Consider the following 19040-nt stretch of genomic DNA (forward strand, 5'->3'; position numbering starts at 1 on the left):
TCACTCGTATATTTCAAACAGAAAAGAAATAACTGAACTTGGATCATCTAACTTAATCGGAGAAATTTCTTCAGTCAAAGTTGACTTTAGTTTGAGACAAATTAATCTCAGATTAGACTTTATACAACACAAAATTCCAAGTTCAGCTGAAACAAGGATCAATTTAATCTCTGATCTAAGATTAAATGGTTTATACAATCGGGCCTTACTGTTTAACAGGTATGGTGCAGTTGTCACTGCAACATGAAGAATGCATCGATCAACCACCTTTAGGCCTATGAACTCATACCATGTGCTCAATTAAAGACTACCTATTGAGAATGCTACGTCTGCTATGTAGTTTGCATTCATTATGATTGTCATAGGCCTATACCCAATTTAATTATTATTTATAATTCAAGATTACCAGTAGTCTTAGGTGACAAAAGTACTGTATTCTTAATTACTATATACTTGAATAAAACCCAGATCAAGAGGCTTAATTTAAAAAAAATTCGCATATTTTACGCACCCCAATTTTTCGAACACCCAGAAAAGATTAAAAACTGCGCAAATTACGCGAGCAAATACGGTATTTACATTTAACCCAGGATTCTAATTCATATCCAAAATTAGTGATAGTAATACTTAGAGTACTTTTTCCAATGAATCTGGTAGTAAAAGCATTTTACTTAATTCAGAAGGCTACACATCTAGTGATGAAAATGCTATTATGTGATTGCAAGACAATGATGTGCAGGGGCGGCCTGTCCTTTTGTGCTACAGCACAATGATAATTTTTTGCTGAAATGTATTTGCAATTGCATAGTATTTGATCTGTCATTTGACAATTTCCCATAGTTATGTTCATGACGCATTATAGAATGTTTAGTCTTCGGTCTTTGGTCCCTCAGGGGGTACGTTGTGCTACTCGAAACTCTACATAAGAATGTAGACAATTAATGCACATGTGTGAAGCTGAAATCACTGCTCTCATTGGCTATTTTTACACAGGGAAGTGCCGTAGTCAGCTTCAGCACAACACAGCTCGGAGATTGCATAAAGCGTAATGGAAGAATGCTTGTTTGTGGAAGAACTTGGAACTAATGTATTTGGTAATTCAAGTGTCCGACTGGTGCCACTGCCATCTACCTATTTTTTGAGGTTCCTCCTGATTCAGGCTTTAAACTACGTAGACACAACAAAATTTTTAAACAGGCAAATTATTTTACAATTTTTCGCATAATTTTCCTGAACGCAAACTTAAAGTTGCTGTCAACAGCTATACTGTACTGAACAAAAGAGTGTTAAAGACACAATTTGGATTCTATACAGAAGACTCTACTTCCAAAATATAGATGGAGCTGTTCAATTGTTACAATACATTGCCTCCAATAATTCACAGGATCCATTCTGTGAAGTAACGAAGTTGTTAAATATTTTGGTTACAACACCAATGACCACTGCTGAGCCAGAAAGATGTTTTTCTTGCTTGAAACGTATAAAAAACGTTTTTAAGGAACACTATGTCCTAGGATTGCCTCACTGCTCTTGCAATACTGCCAATAGAAAAGAGTATGATGTCCAAGATGGAGGAGTTTAACACCAGGTAATTGACAAGTTCTGCAGTAGGAAGGAATGTCGTATGGACTTCATATTTCGTCACTAGGCGAGTCTCAAATTAAGATAAATACATATAAGTGTATAAAGTAGGCACCCAGCACCTAGTAGACTCAAATTCACTGGGTCAAATCCATGTTTCTAAGAGAATATAACAATTCTGACAATGCCCTGGAGTTTAGACTTTTTTTTCGTTGAGCTTAATGATGGATATCAATGTGAACAAACAAGTATGCTGAACCAGGGTTCACACAGACCTGGAAAGTCAGCGATTGTCATTTGTCAGAGAAAATCGGGGAAATTATTTATTCAAAGTATGCTAAAAATCGGGGAAATCAGTTCTGGTTTGCAGAAAAGACAAGGATTTTTACGTATAGTGCTTTAAAAATTACGCAATTGTGACTAAGATGATAATTAACAGGCATAAAATAAAGAATGTCCAGTTGTATTGGGGGAAAAACTTTACCTTACGAGTTTGAGAGCCATGAATTTTATGTTTGTGTTATGGTGTGCTTTTAGTGAAATCTGAGCTTCCTTTGAGAAAAAGTTTCCATGGTTACACAGAGAATTTCTTTTAGTTATGCTTAACTGATAGAGATATTTGGGTTTCAAGAAGCTGTTTAGAACCTTATTTTTGTGTTACAGTAATTTGTGATGAGAGACACACACAGCTTTTTGTGAACTATTAGTTTTCCATAGAAATAGAATGAAATGTTACAGGTGAAACTGTTGGTCCAGTTGGTTCAGTGGGAAGTCCAAAGAAGAAAACTGGTTCAAATCATCCCAGTGCCAACAATGATCAGGTCACTAATATCAAACCAGGAAGTCAGCTTATAGACTCCCATCATCATCTTGTGGCCCTAAGAGATCAGTTACGATCTGTAATTAAATCAAATCCCACTAGAGAAACAGGAGTGTTTGGAGGTGAGTACTGATGAGAAATCATCTTTGTAAATCTGGCTATCATTTCTATTTAAAACAATGTTGCCAACACAGATTCATAGAAAGCCATCAAGAAATAGTACTAAAGCTGCTGAATTCCTATATGGAAAAATTTTTCCCCAAGAAGCAAATAGTCCACTAAATTCCTATACTAGCAGTAATAAACTTTTATGTTGGCAACACTGTTTTCCATTCCTGTTACTGAAATAACAATGACTGAATGTTAAAATATATTTACTGTAATAGTTTATTTATAGTTGTTCATTGTAAAAGTAAGCATTTACTGCATCGTATCACACTCATCGGACGAATCACACTCATCAGGCGAATCGCACGGATCAGAAAAAGACAATCTTTGCTGTATTTGTTATGTAACTACGTTCACTACATCGTATCGGACGCATCGCCTCTCGGCAAATCCAGCCACGTTCTTCCGAAGAGCAACTTTTGCGATGTGTGCGATCATGGCCTTCTTTAATAAATCAATTTTAATTGGTCAACTGTTACTATTATGTTGTGCCATGTTCAGTGTCGTGCCAAAATGGCAGACAGAAAACTTATTTCGCTTGTAGAAAATTGCAAAGAATTATATAATTTGAGGCATTCCCATTACAGTAATCTCGAAAGGAGATCATCCTGCAACACGACCTCAGGGTGAAATAGGGTTTATTAAATTGGATAATAAAAAAAAACACGATAACACATGGCCTTGCATTGCTCGTGTCACTGTGGAGAAAATCAGGACATTTCGGTGGGAAACTCTTCCTCATCTTCCCTACAGTCATGATTGGTACCCTCTGACTACCATCTTTTCGGTTCTGTAAAGGAACAGCTATGAGGCCAACGCTATGAGACGGAGGACATCCAAAACGTAGTGTGTCAGTGTCTTCGGGAAGCTGGAACAGACTTCTACCGCAAGGGAATTTTCAAACTTGCAGAACCGTGGAGAAAATGTGTGCAAAGAAATGGAGACTATGTTGAAAAGTGGCAGAAAAGTTTCCTTTTGTTTCATATGAAATAAGCTCTTAGTTTGTATCTAATGCACAATATAATATGTTTCCTGTGAAGTGGTGTCTAAATTGTTTTCCTCATTTCATAAAACTTGTCTCATCTATAGCGCTGACCCGCTTATAATGATTTAAGACCATAGTCCCTTGACAAACGTATTAATGGGGTTATACTGTATATCATGTGATAGGCCTAATGGTAGACTTCACAGATACAGGTCTACTGATTTTTAAAATGTTAATGATTTTTCTAAGTAAATTAGTTAATATTTTAATGCAAATCAAAGAAAGGAAGATGAACCATTATTTTTACTTAATATGATGTGTCAGTGTGAAACTGAGACAGGCTCGCTGTGAACAGAAGTGGCAAGGTTTGCAGACTGGTTTCGTTAATGCAGTGTTGCTGCTTTGTACTTCTCAGTCACATTTATAAATTGTAATAAAGACGGGAAAATTATGCAATTTTTTTTACCCATATTTCAGTTTCTGAATTGAGGGGGTGGGAATATTATGCAAGTAGGTACGGTATTTTACTGAAAAGAAATTCCAACTTCAGGTGGTTTGCAGCATGGTTTGATATTTATCAAACTTCACCGGACTGGGTACAAATTGTTTTCAAATACAGTGGAACAGATTGAGTGTTGTTAGTACAGAAATTAGAGAAATAAATTTTACACCTACTGTCAGTGACTCAGGAGAAGACGAGAGTGGACTGAGGAGGAAGGGATGTGAACAGACAACGTACGACAACATGTGCAATATTTGTACTGCAGTAAGCGGAAACATTAGACCTCCTTCTGTTCAACTTAGCTTTAATTTCCATATGCATGTTACTCATGTTTCCTGCACGAGCAATAACCTGGCTACTGGGATGCTTATCTGAGCGATGTTTATAATAATCAACAGCGATAGTCAAGATCACATTCTTTCCACTCGTCTTCTCCTGAGTAACGGACAGTACAATATATGCTAATGACTGCCTTATAATATACTGAACTACATTGTGTAAGAAATTCCTCTACCTTCGAAGTTATTTTTCGACATGAAAAAAATACCACGTTTTTAGGTTAGTTAATATTTCCATGCGGTTTTTTATTTATTTTTTTTTATGAAAGTCTGGCTAGATACGTGAAGGTTCAAGCTTGTGGGGGTTATCCCTGATCACTATATAACAGATTGCTCAGTCTTATAGGTTTGACGGCAATAACTTTTATAAAGTTTACTATACTGTCATCTAGTGACAGTAGGAGTCACGTCATAACTCCCATTTGAATTGCATGGAGCAACTGTACTTCCATCTAGCAATTGTTTTAAATAGACAGTGGCGATCCTGGTGGTTGTTCTCTTCCACATGCTACCGTTTTTAACATTACGATGGCCGATCTGATATATGTAATCAGGGGGGTTATCTATCATCCAAGCTCATCATGAATGTCTCTGTGTTGTAACAGGTAACCAAATAATTTAACGTGTATCTAAACACAATCAGAGCAGTGTATATTAGAGAGTACCGCATTCTCGACAGCCATATTTACTCCTTGCTCAGCACAGAACCATAAGCAGTAATGTTAGAACGATGGTGTTTAAAGGCGATATCATACATGTTGTTGTGGTTTATTGAACACAGGAGACAAGAATTAATAAACATTATTGTCATAGTGAAATGACTCATTAGAGATAACACTTTATTATTTATGTTATGTTCATTTCAATAGGGATTACGTCAGCAATTTTCTAGTGCAATTCTCACACCAACATTTCGACCGCCACATTTAGCAAACTGTTGTTGTGCATTTGCTATAACAGACAATTTTCTTAACAACAAATATATTCTAGTCCTAAAATAGTGATAAGACTTTTTCAAATATATTATAACGAATTGGGAACGTATGAGTTGAAGTGTTAATGAATAAAGACTTGAAATCCTTTAGTATCAATACATTTTCTACCAATGTTTCACATTTTTCTGCATTTAGAATTATATCAAACACGAATTTACAAGGGTATACAAGTGACATTTTCTTGTACGACTTGAGAGTCACTAATATACTAATAAAATTGATAGATTCATCCCTGTTATCAGTTATTAGATATGAAATATAGTTTTCACAAATACTATATAACTTATTTTGTTTTATTTTTAACAAAACTGATTCCAACAAATAGTAAAGAGTTTGTTGTTCACTGAAGTCAATATTTCTATTTTCAGTTAAATTACAATTTAGCCTATATCAATTTCTTTTGCTCACATTCATCTTCACTAGACCTTTCTGTTTCAGGTTTACTTAATCTGTATCTAGAAATTCAACTAATTGTTCAGAATCGTAAACTGTGTAATTTTCATGCTTCGTTTTTTTTTTTTTTAGCAAAACTGATGAATTGTAGTGCAGTTTTTGAATTCTATTGCATCCGGGATTGGATTTAAGGAACGGACAGTAGAAAATAAATTTTCTAATGCATCCTGAGTGCATCTATCTAGCATAAGATATTTGAAGTTCCCTTTATTAAGACAATTTCTTGAAAATCAATAACTTTTTATTACCAGTATTATACCAGTTTCGAATAGTTTCCAACGTCCACTTTTGCCCACCTTGATATTTTCAGTATAAATATTACGTCATTATACTTACTTATGGCTTTTAAGGAAACTGGAGGTTCATTGCTGTCCTCACATAAGCTCGCTATCGGTCCCTATCTTGAGCAAGATTAATACAGTCTCTACCATCATATCTAACCTACTTTAAATCCATTTTAATATTATCCTCCCATCTACGTCTCGGCCTCCCTAAAGGTCTTTTTCCCTCCGGCTTCCCAACAATACTCTATATGGAATTCTGGATATGCCCATACGTGCTACATGTCCTACTCATCTCAAACGTATGGATTTATTGTTCCTAATTATGTCAGGTGAAGAATACAATGCGTGCAGTTCTGCGTTGTGTAACTTTCTCCATTCTCCTGTAACTTCATCCCTCTTAGCCCTAAATATTATCCTAAGAACCTTATTCTCAAACACTCTTAACCTCTGTTCCTCTCTCAAAGTGAGAGTCCAAGTTTCACAACCATACAGAACAACCGGTAATATAACTTTTTTATAAATTCTAATTTTCAGATTTTTTGATAGCAGTCCAGATGACAAAATCTTCTCAACTGAATAATAACAGGCATTTCCCATATTTATTCTGCGTTTAATTTCCTCCTGAGTGTCATTTATATTTGTTACTGTTGCTCCAAGATATAATAGGCCTATAATTTTTCTACCTCTTTGAAGGATAAATTTCTGATTTTTATATTTCCATTTCATATAATATCCTGGCCACGAGACATAATCATATAATCTTTGTTTTCGGAATTTACTTCCAAACCTATCGCTTTACTTGGTTCAGTAAAGTTCCCGTGTTTTCCCTAATAGTTTGTGCATTTTCTCCTAATATATTCAAGTCACCCGCATAGACAATAAGCTGTAATGCTAATTCAGTACAACAGCAATTGATTACACATTGATTAACTGCACAACAACACGGCATTCTTCAAGATAACGATGGAATATCACACTAGAAACCTGTGTTCCTACACAAGTCTTGCGGTGTACTGAGTCTCCGTAGGAGTAAATATGGCCACCGCGTCGGCATTTGCCGGATCAAAAGAATGCGGTACTCTCCAATATACACTGCTCTGAACACAATAACCTTTTTACATTAACACATGCGATTATGTTCATAATTTTTTTTGTGCTGTAATAGGGATGTCCTGAACTAGCACCAACAAATAGCACACGTGTACTCTGAGGGATGCGCTTTGCATGTGTATTAGTATATTAAATACTCTTAAAAACAACTAAAAATGGCAAATTTTTGTTATGTTCCTATAAGTAAAAACCAAGGAAAGCTTTCTGTCTTCAATCAGGTCCTGAAATATTTTGAATATATGCTTTAAACTTAAAAAAAAAAAATAAGTAATTAAATTGCGCCTCGAAAGTATTAAATAAAAGTAACTACCGGTACTTCAAGTAAGGAATTATTGACTATAGTTTCATTTTGGAAGAGGAAAAAGAAAAATTAATAAAACATATGCAACCTCGACAGCAAGCTATGTTGGCTTACATTATATGCAGTAGTTGTAGGGGTCTCCGAAGTTCACGCCTGCAGTAAACTCTAGGATGTTTATTATCCAGGACAATCCGTAGTGAAATCCATTTCGTGAATAATGTTTTTAATGTACTGTACCCTAATTATTAAAACCATGTTTTAACTTCAAATTTTCAAAATCATCCTACATAGTATTCAAAACTGCATGTCGTTAACCTACAAATCGCACGACTAATCATGATACTACTGCGATCATATTATATCATCCTATTAAAAAATGCATTTGATCTTTCTGCAACTACAGAAAAAAAATACAAGGAATTCAATATCGATAGTCCCTTCCCTATAAAAAGAAAACCACATTGGTGGCTGCATATCCTGTTTTTAGCGTACAGTTCTTAAAATTTGATGATTAAAGAGGGCAATATTCACCTTCGACATAGTTCCTATTTTTTATTCGCGAACCTCGTTCTCAAAGTTCTCGTTTAGGTTCATGAACATTCAATTTACTTGTATCTATATTCTGCATACTGCAGATTTCCCCACCCATCTCGGGGAATAGCTCAATATTATACAGGTTTACGTTATTATTTATTGTAAATTAAATTAAATTATGAGGTAAGAAAATATTGAATTATATTAAATTATACTAGGTTATACAAAATAATTGTAAATATAATTTTGAAACGCACAGAAAACCAATAAGCTGGAAAACGTAATCAATTGTAGCATATAACATAACATAACATAGCCCTACAACATGTTGCGCCGCATGGAATGCTCCTGCCATCTAGCGGTAAAACTTCACATAAGATATCCCTATACATTTGAATTTCGAACACAGCCTACATTTTTATTATCGTAAATATGGTAGATTACAATGAAACAAAATAATTTAATGTTATTCAAATTATCAAGATAAAGGAGGCTTTGTTGTTCTCCAACCAGGAGATTAACCGTGAAAGGAATGTGCTTACTATTGCGTCATCTATTGAAGCAAAGTAGATAGATAATATTACCATTATGTCAGTTTAAAAAACATGTGCTCTCCTGCATGTGTGATTTCCTGTATGGAGGGATTAAAAGACCAGGAAATTAATCGTGATCTAATTTTGTTAACTAGGGTAGTATAAATATGTGTGTATCAGTGTTATCGTTTGTGACAAGTAAAACTCTTGTTCTTTAATGAGAGGAATGGAAAAAATACCGAATGGACGAGACGAAATGCCACTGCTTAACCGAAAGTCTAGCGGTTTCCACATCCTATAGGAGTGGCCTTTCTACCATCAAAGCGTGATAGTAATATGTGGTAAGATAAAAACAAAAAAAAGCTTACTGCCAAAGCAATAGTAACATGCCGTATGATAAAAACATGAAAGCTTACCTCATTCTTGGACTGATTGAAGGTACCAATTACAAAAATGAATCCTAGCTCCGTTGTTAAGGGCCAAAAGCTGGTGCACTGCACGGGTTTTGTATGGTTTTAACTTTAATAGTTTTAGATAGGGATAATTATTGCTTTTTTCCACTCTGTAGGTACAGTAGAAGTCCATGATAGGTTAAATAATTTCAGTAGTGCATTTCTTCCCTTTTGTCCAAGATGTTTCAGAAATTCAGCATGTATTTTATCAGGTCCAGGAGATTTTTTATCTTTTAACTCATGGATTGCAGAATCTAGTTCTCTTATGGTGAATTCTTTGCGGATGATATAAATAATTACAGACCAATTTCTTTAACAAGTGTCATTGCAAAAACAGCAGAACGTATGATTTCAGCGAGGTTAAATTGGTTCTTAGAAAGTAATAACATACTAACAGCAGCACAAACAGGATTCAGACAACACCTATCTACAAAAGAAAATACAATTCAGCTCTCCCAAGATGTCAAAGAATCTTTCAACAAAAATCAAGATACGCTATCAGTTTTCATTGATTTTGAAAACGCATACGATTCAGTATGGAGGTATAAACTACTTGAAAAACTCATAAAACTAGGCATTCAAAACAACATGCTAAACTGGATCACTCACTTCCTTTCCCAGCGTTTCTGTGCTACAAAATACAATGACAGTACTTCCAAATTCCGACAAATAAAAATGGGCCTCCCACAGGTTGCAGTACTGAGTACAACCTTGTTTAACATCTACATCAACGATCTCCTCCCGGCTGTTTCAAGCGCAGAAATAAAGACAGCTCTTTTTGCAGATGACATGGTCATGTGGACATCTTCCCCACAAATAGTCAAATCCAAAACTTCAATGGAAAAGGCTCTGATCCTATTAGAAAAGTGGACTGACAACAATTTGATGGCCATAAATACTGATAAAACAACGTTTCAAATATTTAGCTTGAAAAAAAAAAATCCCAAAAATAAATCTACAGTTCAAGAAAACAAACCTGAGACAAACATATGAAACGAAATATTTAGGGACAATTTTTGATTCAAAATTATCTTGGAGAACTCATATTGAAGCAGTAGTAAACAAATCAACAAAAAGACTTCCAATTTTAAAGAGATTAGCTGGAGCAAAGTGGGGTAGTAATCAGCAGACTTTGAACATCACGTACAAAACATTCATCAAGCCAATACTTCTCTACAATGCGGAGGTATTAATTACAGCAAGTAATTTCAACCTGAATCAACTAGAAGTATGCCAAAATCAGGCCCTGCGACTAATAACTGGTGCAGCAAAATCAACCCCAATCACGGCAATGCAAGCCCTAACCCAGAACCCTCCACTCTAGAGGAGCAGGCACTAACACATCATGAAAAAATGCTATGGTTAACAACAACAAAATGGGGAAAAAAAGACTGTTACAACCAACCTAGTTGAAAACACAAACAAGTTTCCTGTCCAAAGTCACAGAAATAAATACAGAACTGAATCTCCCTAAATCTAAAGAAAACATTTTAAGCAGAGAAAACCCTCTAACCTTCGAACCAATTAACATTCAACTAGATTTAGAAGAACCGGTTACAAAATCTGAAACTTCCGAACCTGTACTAAAAGTGCTAGCAGTAGAAGCTGTGAACAATAGATACCCACCAGAAGAATGGTTACATATCTACACAGATGGGTCTACTATCGATAACAACTCAGGATCAGGAATTACGTGTGCGTTATTCTCATTTTATCAACCAGCAGGATATCATACAACAAATTTTGATGCGGAAATAATGGCTATTCATATCTCACTCCAACACCTACTGTACAGAATAGATAAATTTCAAAATGCTGTCATTCTCTCTGATTCTAAAGCAGCATTATATGCAATAAATTCATATAAAATGATGTCAATCCAAATTAAAGAATGTAACAAAATGATCCAACAACTTCAAAAACTACAAAAAAGAATTCAATTGGAATGGATACCTGCACATTGCGGAATTGCTGGAAATGAAACTGCTGACTTTCTTGCCAAAAAAGGATGCAATTTAATTCAGAATACAAATACAAGCCTACCTTTTACATCCATCAAAAGACTAATTAAAAAAAAATATAAAATCAAGCAAAACCAAGCACTATGTACCAAAGCCAAAGATAAAAAATGGAGCATTTTAATAAAAAAAAAAAAAAAAACAAATTATTCCAGAAATCCCACGTAAATCTGCAGTAGCAAAATTCAGACTGCTCACAGAACACGATTATTTGGCCAAACACTTGAATAAAATAGGAATTTACACAAATCCAAATTGCCCTCTATGTCTGAAGATCATCTACAAACTTGTGAAGTTCTACCTGATGGATCCACCACAGAGAAATATTGGGGAGTAAGAACGCTAATGGCTTTGTTGCCATAGCCTGGCATTAGATAACAACAACAACAACTTTAATAGTTTAGTGGTGAGTCGAACAGATGTTTCAGACACCCCTACTTGTGCTAAACAGCACAAAGATTTGTGAGGGCTTTGCTCTAACCGAAAACCTATTTCGTCCAATTTCTCCTCTGTTAATACACGTTTATTCACACGAGGCTTCTTATTTTGTACAGATCCTGTCTCTTTGAACTTCTTTACTAGTCGGCACAGAAGATTCCAGAAATTGAGACAGAACTTATGGTGATACCTTCTCCGTGAAGACTTTTTTGTGAAAGTATTACAAATAAAAGTACGTTGTTCTGTACTGTACCTCATGATACAACTTACACACTTGGCACTCAGCACAAAACTGAAAACTACTTTCTGCAGTATTTCGTTGTGCGGAATCTGGTAGTCCGAGAATATTCTCTCAATTGTTGCACACATTTGAGTAAATTGGCAGACTCATTATTACTGCGCACAAGAACGGTTAAAAAAAATGGTGAATTATTGCTAGATTTCTGTTAATCATTCAATTGGACCTTGCGAACTAATTCATACTGTATGTATTTTGCACGGGATCTAGCCCGAGAATAACAGGGCCATAAACCTGGGAGCAGGTAGTGGCACTCCGGCAACTAGTTTTCTGTAGCTTTTTTGGTGTTTCTATTTTATGAACAGTTGTTAGTTTCCTTATGAATAGAGTTGCTACAATCGAGAAAATATGGCCTATTTATGTAACATAAAATTAAATGTTTAATAGGAATATCTCAGTTTTGTGTTGATAGTGATAACTTGAACTGTATCTTGTCCTTTCTTGTGATATTATGTTTTGTATCTCTTCCAGATGAGGCCACAGATCCTGCTGCACAGCCAATAGTATGGATCAGCAAGTGGGTAGACTATTCAGACAAGTATGGTTTTGGCTACCAGTTGTGTGATGAAGGTGTTGGTGTTGTGTTCAATGACACGACTAAGCTCGTTATGTTAGCGAATGGAAAGTATGTAATAACGTTTTATGTGGTAATAATAGCTACAATTTACTTACTAGACTGTTGCGATTTGTATCAGGGTTATTCCATGTCAAATCAAACAAATCTACACACTTTCCACAGCACCATCTCCAATTTGGGAAATACTTTGCTGGATGTAAATATCACTAAAGTAACAATAATGGCAAAATATTAGTCCAGTAACGTCAGTAGGGTCTCAGGTGTGATACAAGGAAGTGTATTTAATTTTGTAAGTTTTAAATAATTTATTTCATTATAATTTGTCATAGTTCCATTATTTTGTTAGGATCAGGAAATTTGACACAGAAGTTTTATTTATTTCTATAAAGACAAAAATACTAGTGGAGTCAGAAAGTACCCGAACTTTGGGTGGCAATGCCATACTCTGTAGGCAACTTCTCTGCCTTGTCTGTGTATGTGACCTACTCTCCAGGCATATAGATTCAGTGTGCCAACCGATCAAAGGGGAAAATAATGCTTGAAGTGTTCTTCGATATCCAATGTCTTGTACATTTCGAGTTTATTCCTGAGGGTCGAATTGTCAGTAAGGAGATATATGTTGCAATTCCTCGACATCTTTGTGATGCAATCAACGAAAATGGTCCAATTTGTGGCAAGAACAATCATGACACTCGATCACTCTTGGTAAGCGAATTCCTTGTACAACATGAAATACCTGTCCATCCACAGCCACCATGTTCTCCAGGTCTTACTCCATCAGATTTCTACCTATTTTTAAAGGTCAAATCCCTACTCAAGGCATGGTGGTTTGTGTCAGCCGAAGAAGTGAAAATTCATGCGATGGATGCTCTGTGGGAAGTGACCAAAGATGGACTGCAGGAATGTTTGGAGAAGTGGTATGGACGTTGACAGAAGTGCGTCACTGTCCAGGGGGCGTACTTTGAAGGTGGTGTTGTGTAAATGATTACATGTCATCTGTAACAAAGGTATCTACACATGTTTGGTTGCTTTTTGACTACTGGTATATAAATTTTTCAATAATCAAAAATATTTATGCAGATAAGCCCTTTTGGCCATTCACTCTAAAAAAAATTAAAAATCAGCATTTGGCACTACTTCTATAATGATGGAAATGTGACATGTTACATTTAATAAGTCACAGTTGTAGGGTAAACCATACAGTTATTGACCACTTAAGGAAAATTTTATGTTTGAAAGTCGAGGATTTCAATGCATTATATTGAGAGAAGGAACTGTAGGTGCATCTGTAATTGTCAATTATTTCTTTATTCAAATCACTGTTACAAAAATGGAATCAATAATACTATGTGATACTAGTGACCAAATAAAATTAATATGTATGAAATTATAGTTATTGGCCACTTCTTAACAATTATTGGCCACTTCACAATTATCAACTATAACAGACATTTATTTTCGTTTTGGCTGCAAATATTATTTTAAACTGTTGCTATTATTTCTATTAGTTATTTACACCTGCATTGCACTGCCCTAATACCAGTTTTATGTAAAATATAAACCCACATGTCTCTTTACTGTATAGACCCTTATTTATATGTTGCTAGTTTATCAAGTTCTTCAAGGTAATCCTCCTCCGAACTACTCTTAAGGTCCGTACTGTTATGTGAATCATTCTTCTTTATAAAAATGAGTGACATAGGGAGATATCGCCATCTTTTTCAGGAATGTGTTGTCTGTGTTTACGTGAAATATAATTTATATAAAATACTTTTTTACAATCTTCACATCAAATTTCACTGAAAGCTTCTTGCAAATGTCACAAATTGGACTTGATTCATTTTGGAATTCTCTGAAAAGTGTTCGTTTTGTCATTTGTGTTTTCTCTTTTCTTTCTTTCTTTCTTTCGCAACTTCACGTTTTCTCTTTCTTTTTTCATTTCTTGGGCAACTTTCTGTTTGCGCTTCTTTCTGTGCATATCGTGGTAGCTCTGTGATATTATCGAAAACGGCAATCTTTCTATATCATGTTTGCCTTTTCTTTTAGGTGTCTCTGGCCACACCAGAAACTTGCCGATTGATGTATTCTTGACTCTTTTTGAGCATGGAAGATGTTTTCTCACTTATGTTCTTTTTACTTGGTTATTTAACGACGCTATCAACTACGAGGTTATTTAGCGTCGATGGGATTGGTGATAGCGCGATTATATTTGGCGAGATGAGGCCAAGGATTCGCCATAGATTACCTGACATTTCCCTTACAGTGGGGGAAAACCTCAGAAAGAACCCAACCTGGAATCGAACCCATGCCCGAACGCAACTCCACATCGGTAGGCAAGCGTCTAAACTGACTGAGCTATGCCGGTGGCTCTTGCTTAAATATGTTACCACAACCAGAATGTTGACTACTGCAACCTGCATTCACACTTGTTGATGTACAGTGAAACCTCTCATTTACGGACATCGGAATAACAATCTGTCCACATCTGGTGGGTGTCCTCTATTGGGAGGGAGGCTCCTCAATCTAACAGTAAATTTATAATATGCATTATGTATCCCTTCACGTTTTAAATTAAAGGTATTACTGTAGTTTAATTCTAAATACATTCTACTGTACTACAGTAAATTCTTTGCAACTTTGAACTACAGTAGATAAGACCGAAAAAGAAAAATACAGTACTGTGCCATGCAATTTTATTCTAGGTCTACAGTTATGCAGTACTGTAATTTACAGTTTTCAACTCAACGTTCAGGTGCCATGTCTCTCGAAACAGAACAACTGATTGAAATGAAGAGAATAATCCTACTAACCCTATCATGTGTCGAATACAATTTCACTATCATAGAAACCTTGGACTCATCAGACAGGTTAAATTTTATGATTTTGTTTAACCACCCACTTCCAGCTAACAAGGGGTAGCTGGCTGAGCTACTGGTAGCCTACGAGACCTTTATTGTTTTCTTTCATGTTAAAGAATTTCTGTACAATTCTCAAAACTAAATTTTCCATTCTTGTAACACATTAGGTCTTGAAATTCAAGTTCTGTCCGCAGTCAGGAGGTAAAGCAAGCTTTAGGACTGTGAAACAGCTGTCCGTGTCTGAGAGAGTCCGTAAACGAGAGTTAAATTTATCATTATTTCTATATTATTTCGCTTGGGACATAAAAATGTGTCTGTATATGAGGAGTGTCCGTATGTTGGAGGTGTATTGTCATGGGGGGTCAGCCACTGGCGTAGCTCAGTCACCTGAGGCACTTGCCAGCCGATCCAGACTTGTGCCCTGCCGTGGGTTCGTCCCTGCTTGAGATGATCATTTGGTTGAGTTTTTTCCGAGGTTTTCCCCACCTGTATGCATAATGTGAGGTAAACTATGGCGAATCCTGGGCCTCATCTCGTCAAATACCATCTCGCTATCACCAATCACATCGACGCTGAATAACCTAGTAGTTGATACAGCGTTCGATGAAAGAGTAATGGAATGGAGAAAAATTCTCTCCAGCACCGGGATTTGAACCAGGGTTTTCAGCTCTATGTGCTGATGCTTTATCCACTAAGCCACACTGGATCCCCACCCGGTGTCGGACAGAATTGTCTCAGATTAAGTTCCAACTCTTGGGTTCCCTCTAGTGGCCGCCCTCTGCACTACATCATAGATGTCTATGAACGTAGGACTGGAGTCCATACATGTGCTGAGGTGCACTCGTTATGAGTGACTAGTTGGCCGGGATCTGACGAAATAAGCGCTGTCTTAAATCACGAAGTGATTTATGCATATCATATATATTATTTTAATGTACCGAAGTACATATGATATTTCCTTGCAGATATTCTGCGTCATACGATGAAAGAGTAATAGAACTGAGAAAAATTCTCTCCGGCATTGGGATTTGAACCCGGGTTTTCAGCTCTCATGCTGATGCTTTATCCATTAAGCCACACCGGATACCCACCCCGGTATCGGACAGAATCGTCTCAGATTAAGTTCCAACTCTTGGGTTCCCTCTAGTGGCCGCCCTCTGTACTACGTCATTGATGTCTATGAACATAGGACTGAAGTCCACACATGTTCTGAGGTGCACTCGTTATGAGTGACTATTTGGCCGGGATCCGACGGAATAAGCGCTGTCTAAAATCACGAAATGATTTACGCATATCATATATATTATTTTAATGTACCGAAGTACACTTAGCGGCAAAAAAAAAGAATGGGCCGGCCGACAATTTCTAAGTTCCAGAGACATACATTGCGCATGCTCTTCTCGTCAACACCATAGTTCACTAGGTAACACATAATTAAACCATTTAAATTTGCTGTATTTTGTTTAAGAGGCTAAAATATGTAATACAATCGAATGGTGGGTTGATTCTAGATACATCAAGGCCCTTGAAGAGTGAAATAGTAATAAAATTGATAAATACAAAATCGACCAGAGCGAATATGAACAGGAAAACCATGTATTATGCCGAACTGATATAAACAGTTGCAGTAGCGTAAGTTGTTACGGCATTGGTATATTGAACAAGTTAGTACCGTAGTAGGTCTAGGTTCGAATCTCCCCCAATCTTCTTTCTTTTTTTTTTTATTACAAATTTTCCATCATATGTGTTTCGCAAAGCTATAATTATGTGGCGATATATCTTAGAATATGCCCAAACTCTAATAATAATAAACCTCCCTCTCTCTTTCAAGCAATACTGCTATCTGTTAATATAACATTCTGTCTCATCATTACGCTTGAAGATGGCACAGAAACAATAACTCATTGGCCTGGTTTGCTTAGGTTATTCTGCGTATGCTACTCTCTGACAGGACTTCGATTGGAGAAATGTCATTTTCTCCGACCAGGTAATTGTCTCCAGTAACATTCTGTGTATGCTACTCTCCAACAGGACTTTGATTGGAGAAATGTGTCATTTTCTCCGACGAGATAATTGTCTCCAATAGCAATGATAGTACTGCTCTAGTTTATTGTATGAATGACCACCGATACACTTCGCATGTTGGGGGTGGATGTCATACGATGGGCAGGACTTCTGGAACGCATCCTCGGTCTGTTTACGGCAGAAGTCTACGAACACATTTTGGCAAATGTAATGATCCCTTCTGCTCGAAAACGATATCCAGAAGGAACACTTTTCTTCCAGCAGGATAATCATCCGATATACACTGCCAACCGGATTCAAAGATAGTTTACGAGAGGCGTGATGTCGATCCAGTCGACTGGCCTCCAAATTCACCAGATATGAATCCGTTTCAAAATTTGTGGGCTTCAGTCAAAAGGATTCTACGCTCTAATTGGGCAGAACAACCACCTGTTCGGACACCTGAAGAATTATGGGACAGAGTTCTAGATGCAAGGAAGAAGATGGCCAAGAATTTAGACCTGTTCCATAATCTTGTGGACTCCATGCCGCACAGAATGACAGATGTTGACGCAGGTGGTTTGTGGACGAGATGCTAGTCCCCACCACAGCCTTGTTTTGTTAATATATTAACAAATTGTTTGTTTTTGTTAATTTAATTATTTATTTGTGTTTGATATGCGTCCGTTTTTTTTTAGGATGTGAAACAAGTATTTTTGTTTATATAGACCAGGTTTCACCTATTAATAGCCCACAGGTGATGGGCAATAATATCTTTACAAGGCAGGCATAACGAAGTTTGTTAACAAATGCCATTTCACATTTAAACTAATAAATTAAGTAAAAGTTAAAATAAAAAAAAGAATAATTTTACCGCACCAGGAGGCGAACTCACAACCTCTGGCACGGATGTCAGACTTCTTACCACTGGGCCTCACACTGCTTGTAAGGTTTACTACATTATAGACGGATGACTTTCAATGAAGAGACACCACAGCAATGCCTTGCGCTGGGTTACGTTTACACAAGTGAACCGCACGATAGAACTTAGCATTTCTATCGACCAAGAGTCGGCCCATTCTTTTTGCCGCTAAGTGTATATATGATATTTCCATGCAGATATTCTGCGTCATCATATGATGATGACCCCCTCCCAAAAAGGCTCGATTTTCTTGAGAATTTCTGCTGTGGGTCACCATGCACTCTGACTATGAGATCACTCACCACTGGTTTGTCATCTCGCGCCACAATTCAGCTGTCATGTGACTCCTGACGCACATGTCATTCAAATTCGTTATCAGAGATCGGAAACGAGCTTGAGACTTGTCTGCATCCAGTGTTCGATATGAAATCACATTTAAGAACACTCATTATCAATTTCCTCCTAAGCTATAAGATTCAAATCACCTTTCCATTTTAGCATTCTTTATTTTGATTTTTACGGTTGCCTTAGGAACAGCGTACTTTTTAGCAATGATTCTAAGTGAAGTCCTGTGAGTTTCCAATTCTTCCAATGTTATCTTCATTGCCTTTGGCTTATAGTCAGCCCATTTTGGAATCTTAAAAATACCTAAGCAGGGTATAAAATTAATAAGAATAGTTATTGGCCACCCATTAAGACAGTTATTGGGCACGTGGCTAATAACTATGCACACATTTAATGGACTCAAAATAAAAATACTAGTGAAATAGTGGCATTAAATAAGTTAAATGAAGGAAAATAATTGATTTTTTAAATTATTTTATAACTACAGTTATTGGCCGGGGTGGCCAATAACTGAAAAATGCGTT

The 19040-nt window shown here is 36.4% G+C and overlaps 1 protein-coding gene and 1 long non-coding RNA gene across 7 annotated transcripts in view; one reads left to right on the plus strand and one right to left on the minus strand.

Moving 5' to 3' along the window:
- polo (Serine/threonine-protein kinase polo) overlaps positions 1–19040 on the plus strand; it is a 125323-nt gene that overhangs the window by 65184 nt on the left and 41099 nt on the right. Inside the window, exons 7-8 of the mRNA XM_069833608.1 lie at positions 2320–2523; positions 12282–12435. Of these exons, the coding sequence (XP_069689709.1) occupies positions 2320–2523; positions 12282–12435 (358 nt within the window). The remainder of the gene's footprint in view (positions 1–2319; positions 2524–12281; positions 12436–19040) is intronic.
- The window catches only part of LOC138705043 (uncharacterized), a 136225-nt gene that overhangs the window by 35953 nt on the left and 81232 nt on the right, over positions 1–19040 (minus strand). The window lies entirely within an intron of this gene.

The sequence above is a fragment of the Periplaneta americana genome, chromosome 8 (genome assembly GCF_040183065.1).
Source record: "Periplaneta americana isolate PAMFEO1 chromosome 8, P.americana_PAMFEO1_priV1, whole genome shotgun sequence".
NCBI classification, from domain to species: Eukaryota; Metazoa; Arthropoda; class Insecta; order Blattodea; family Blattidae; genus Periplaneta; species Periplaneta americana.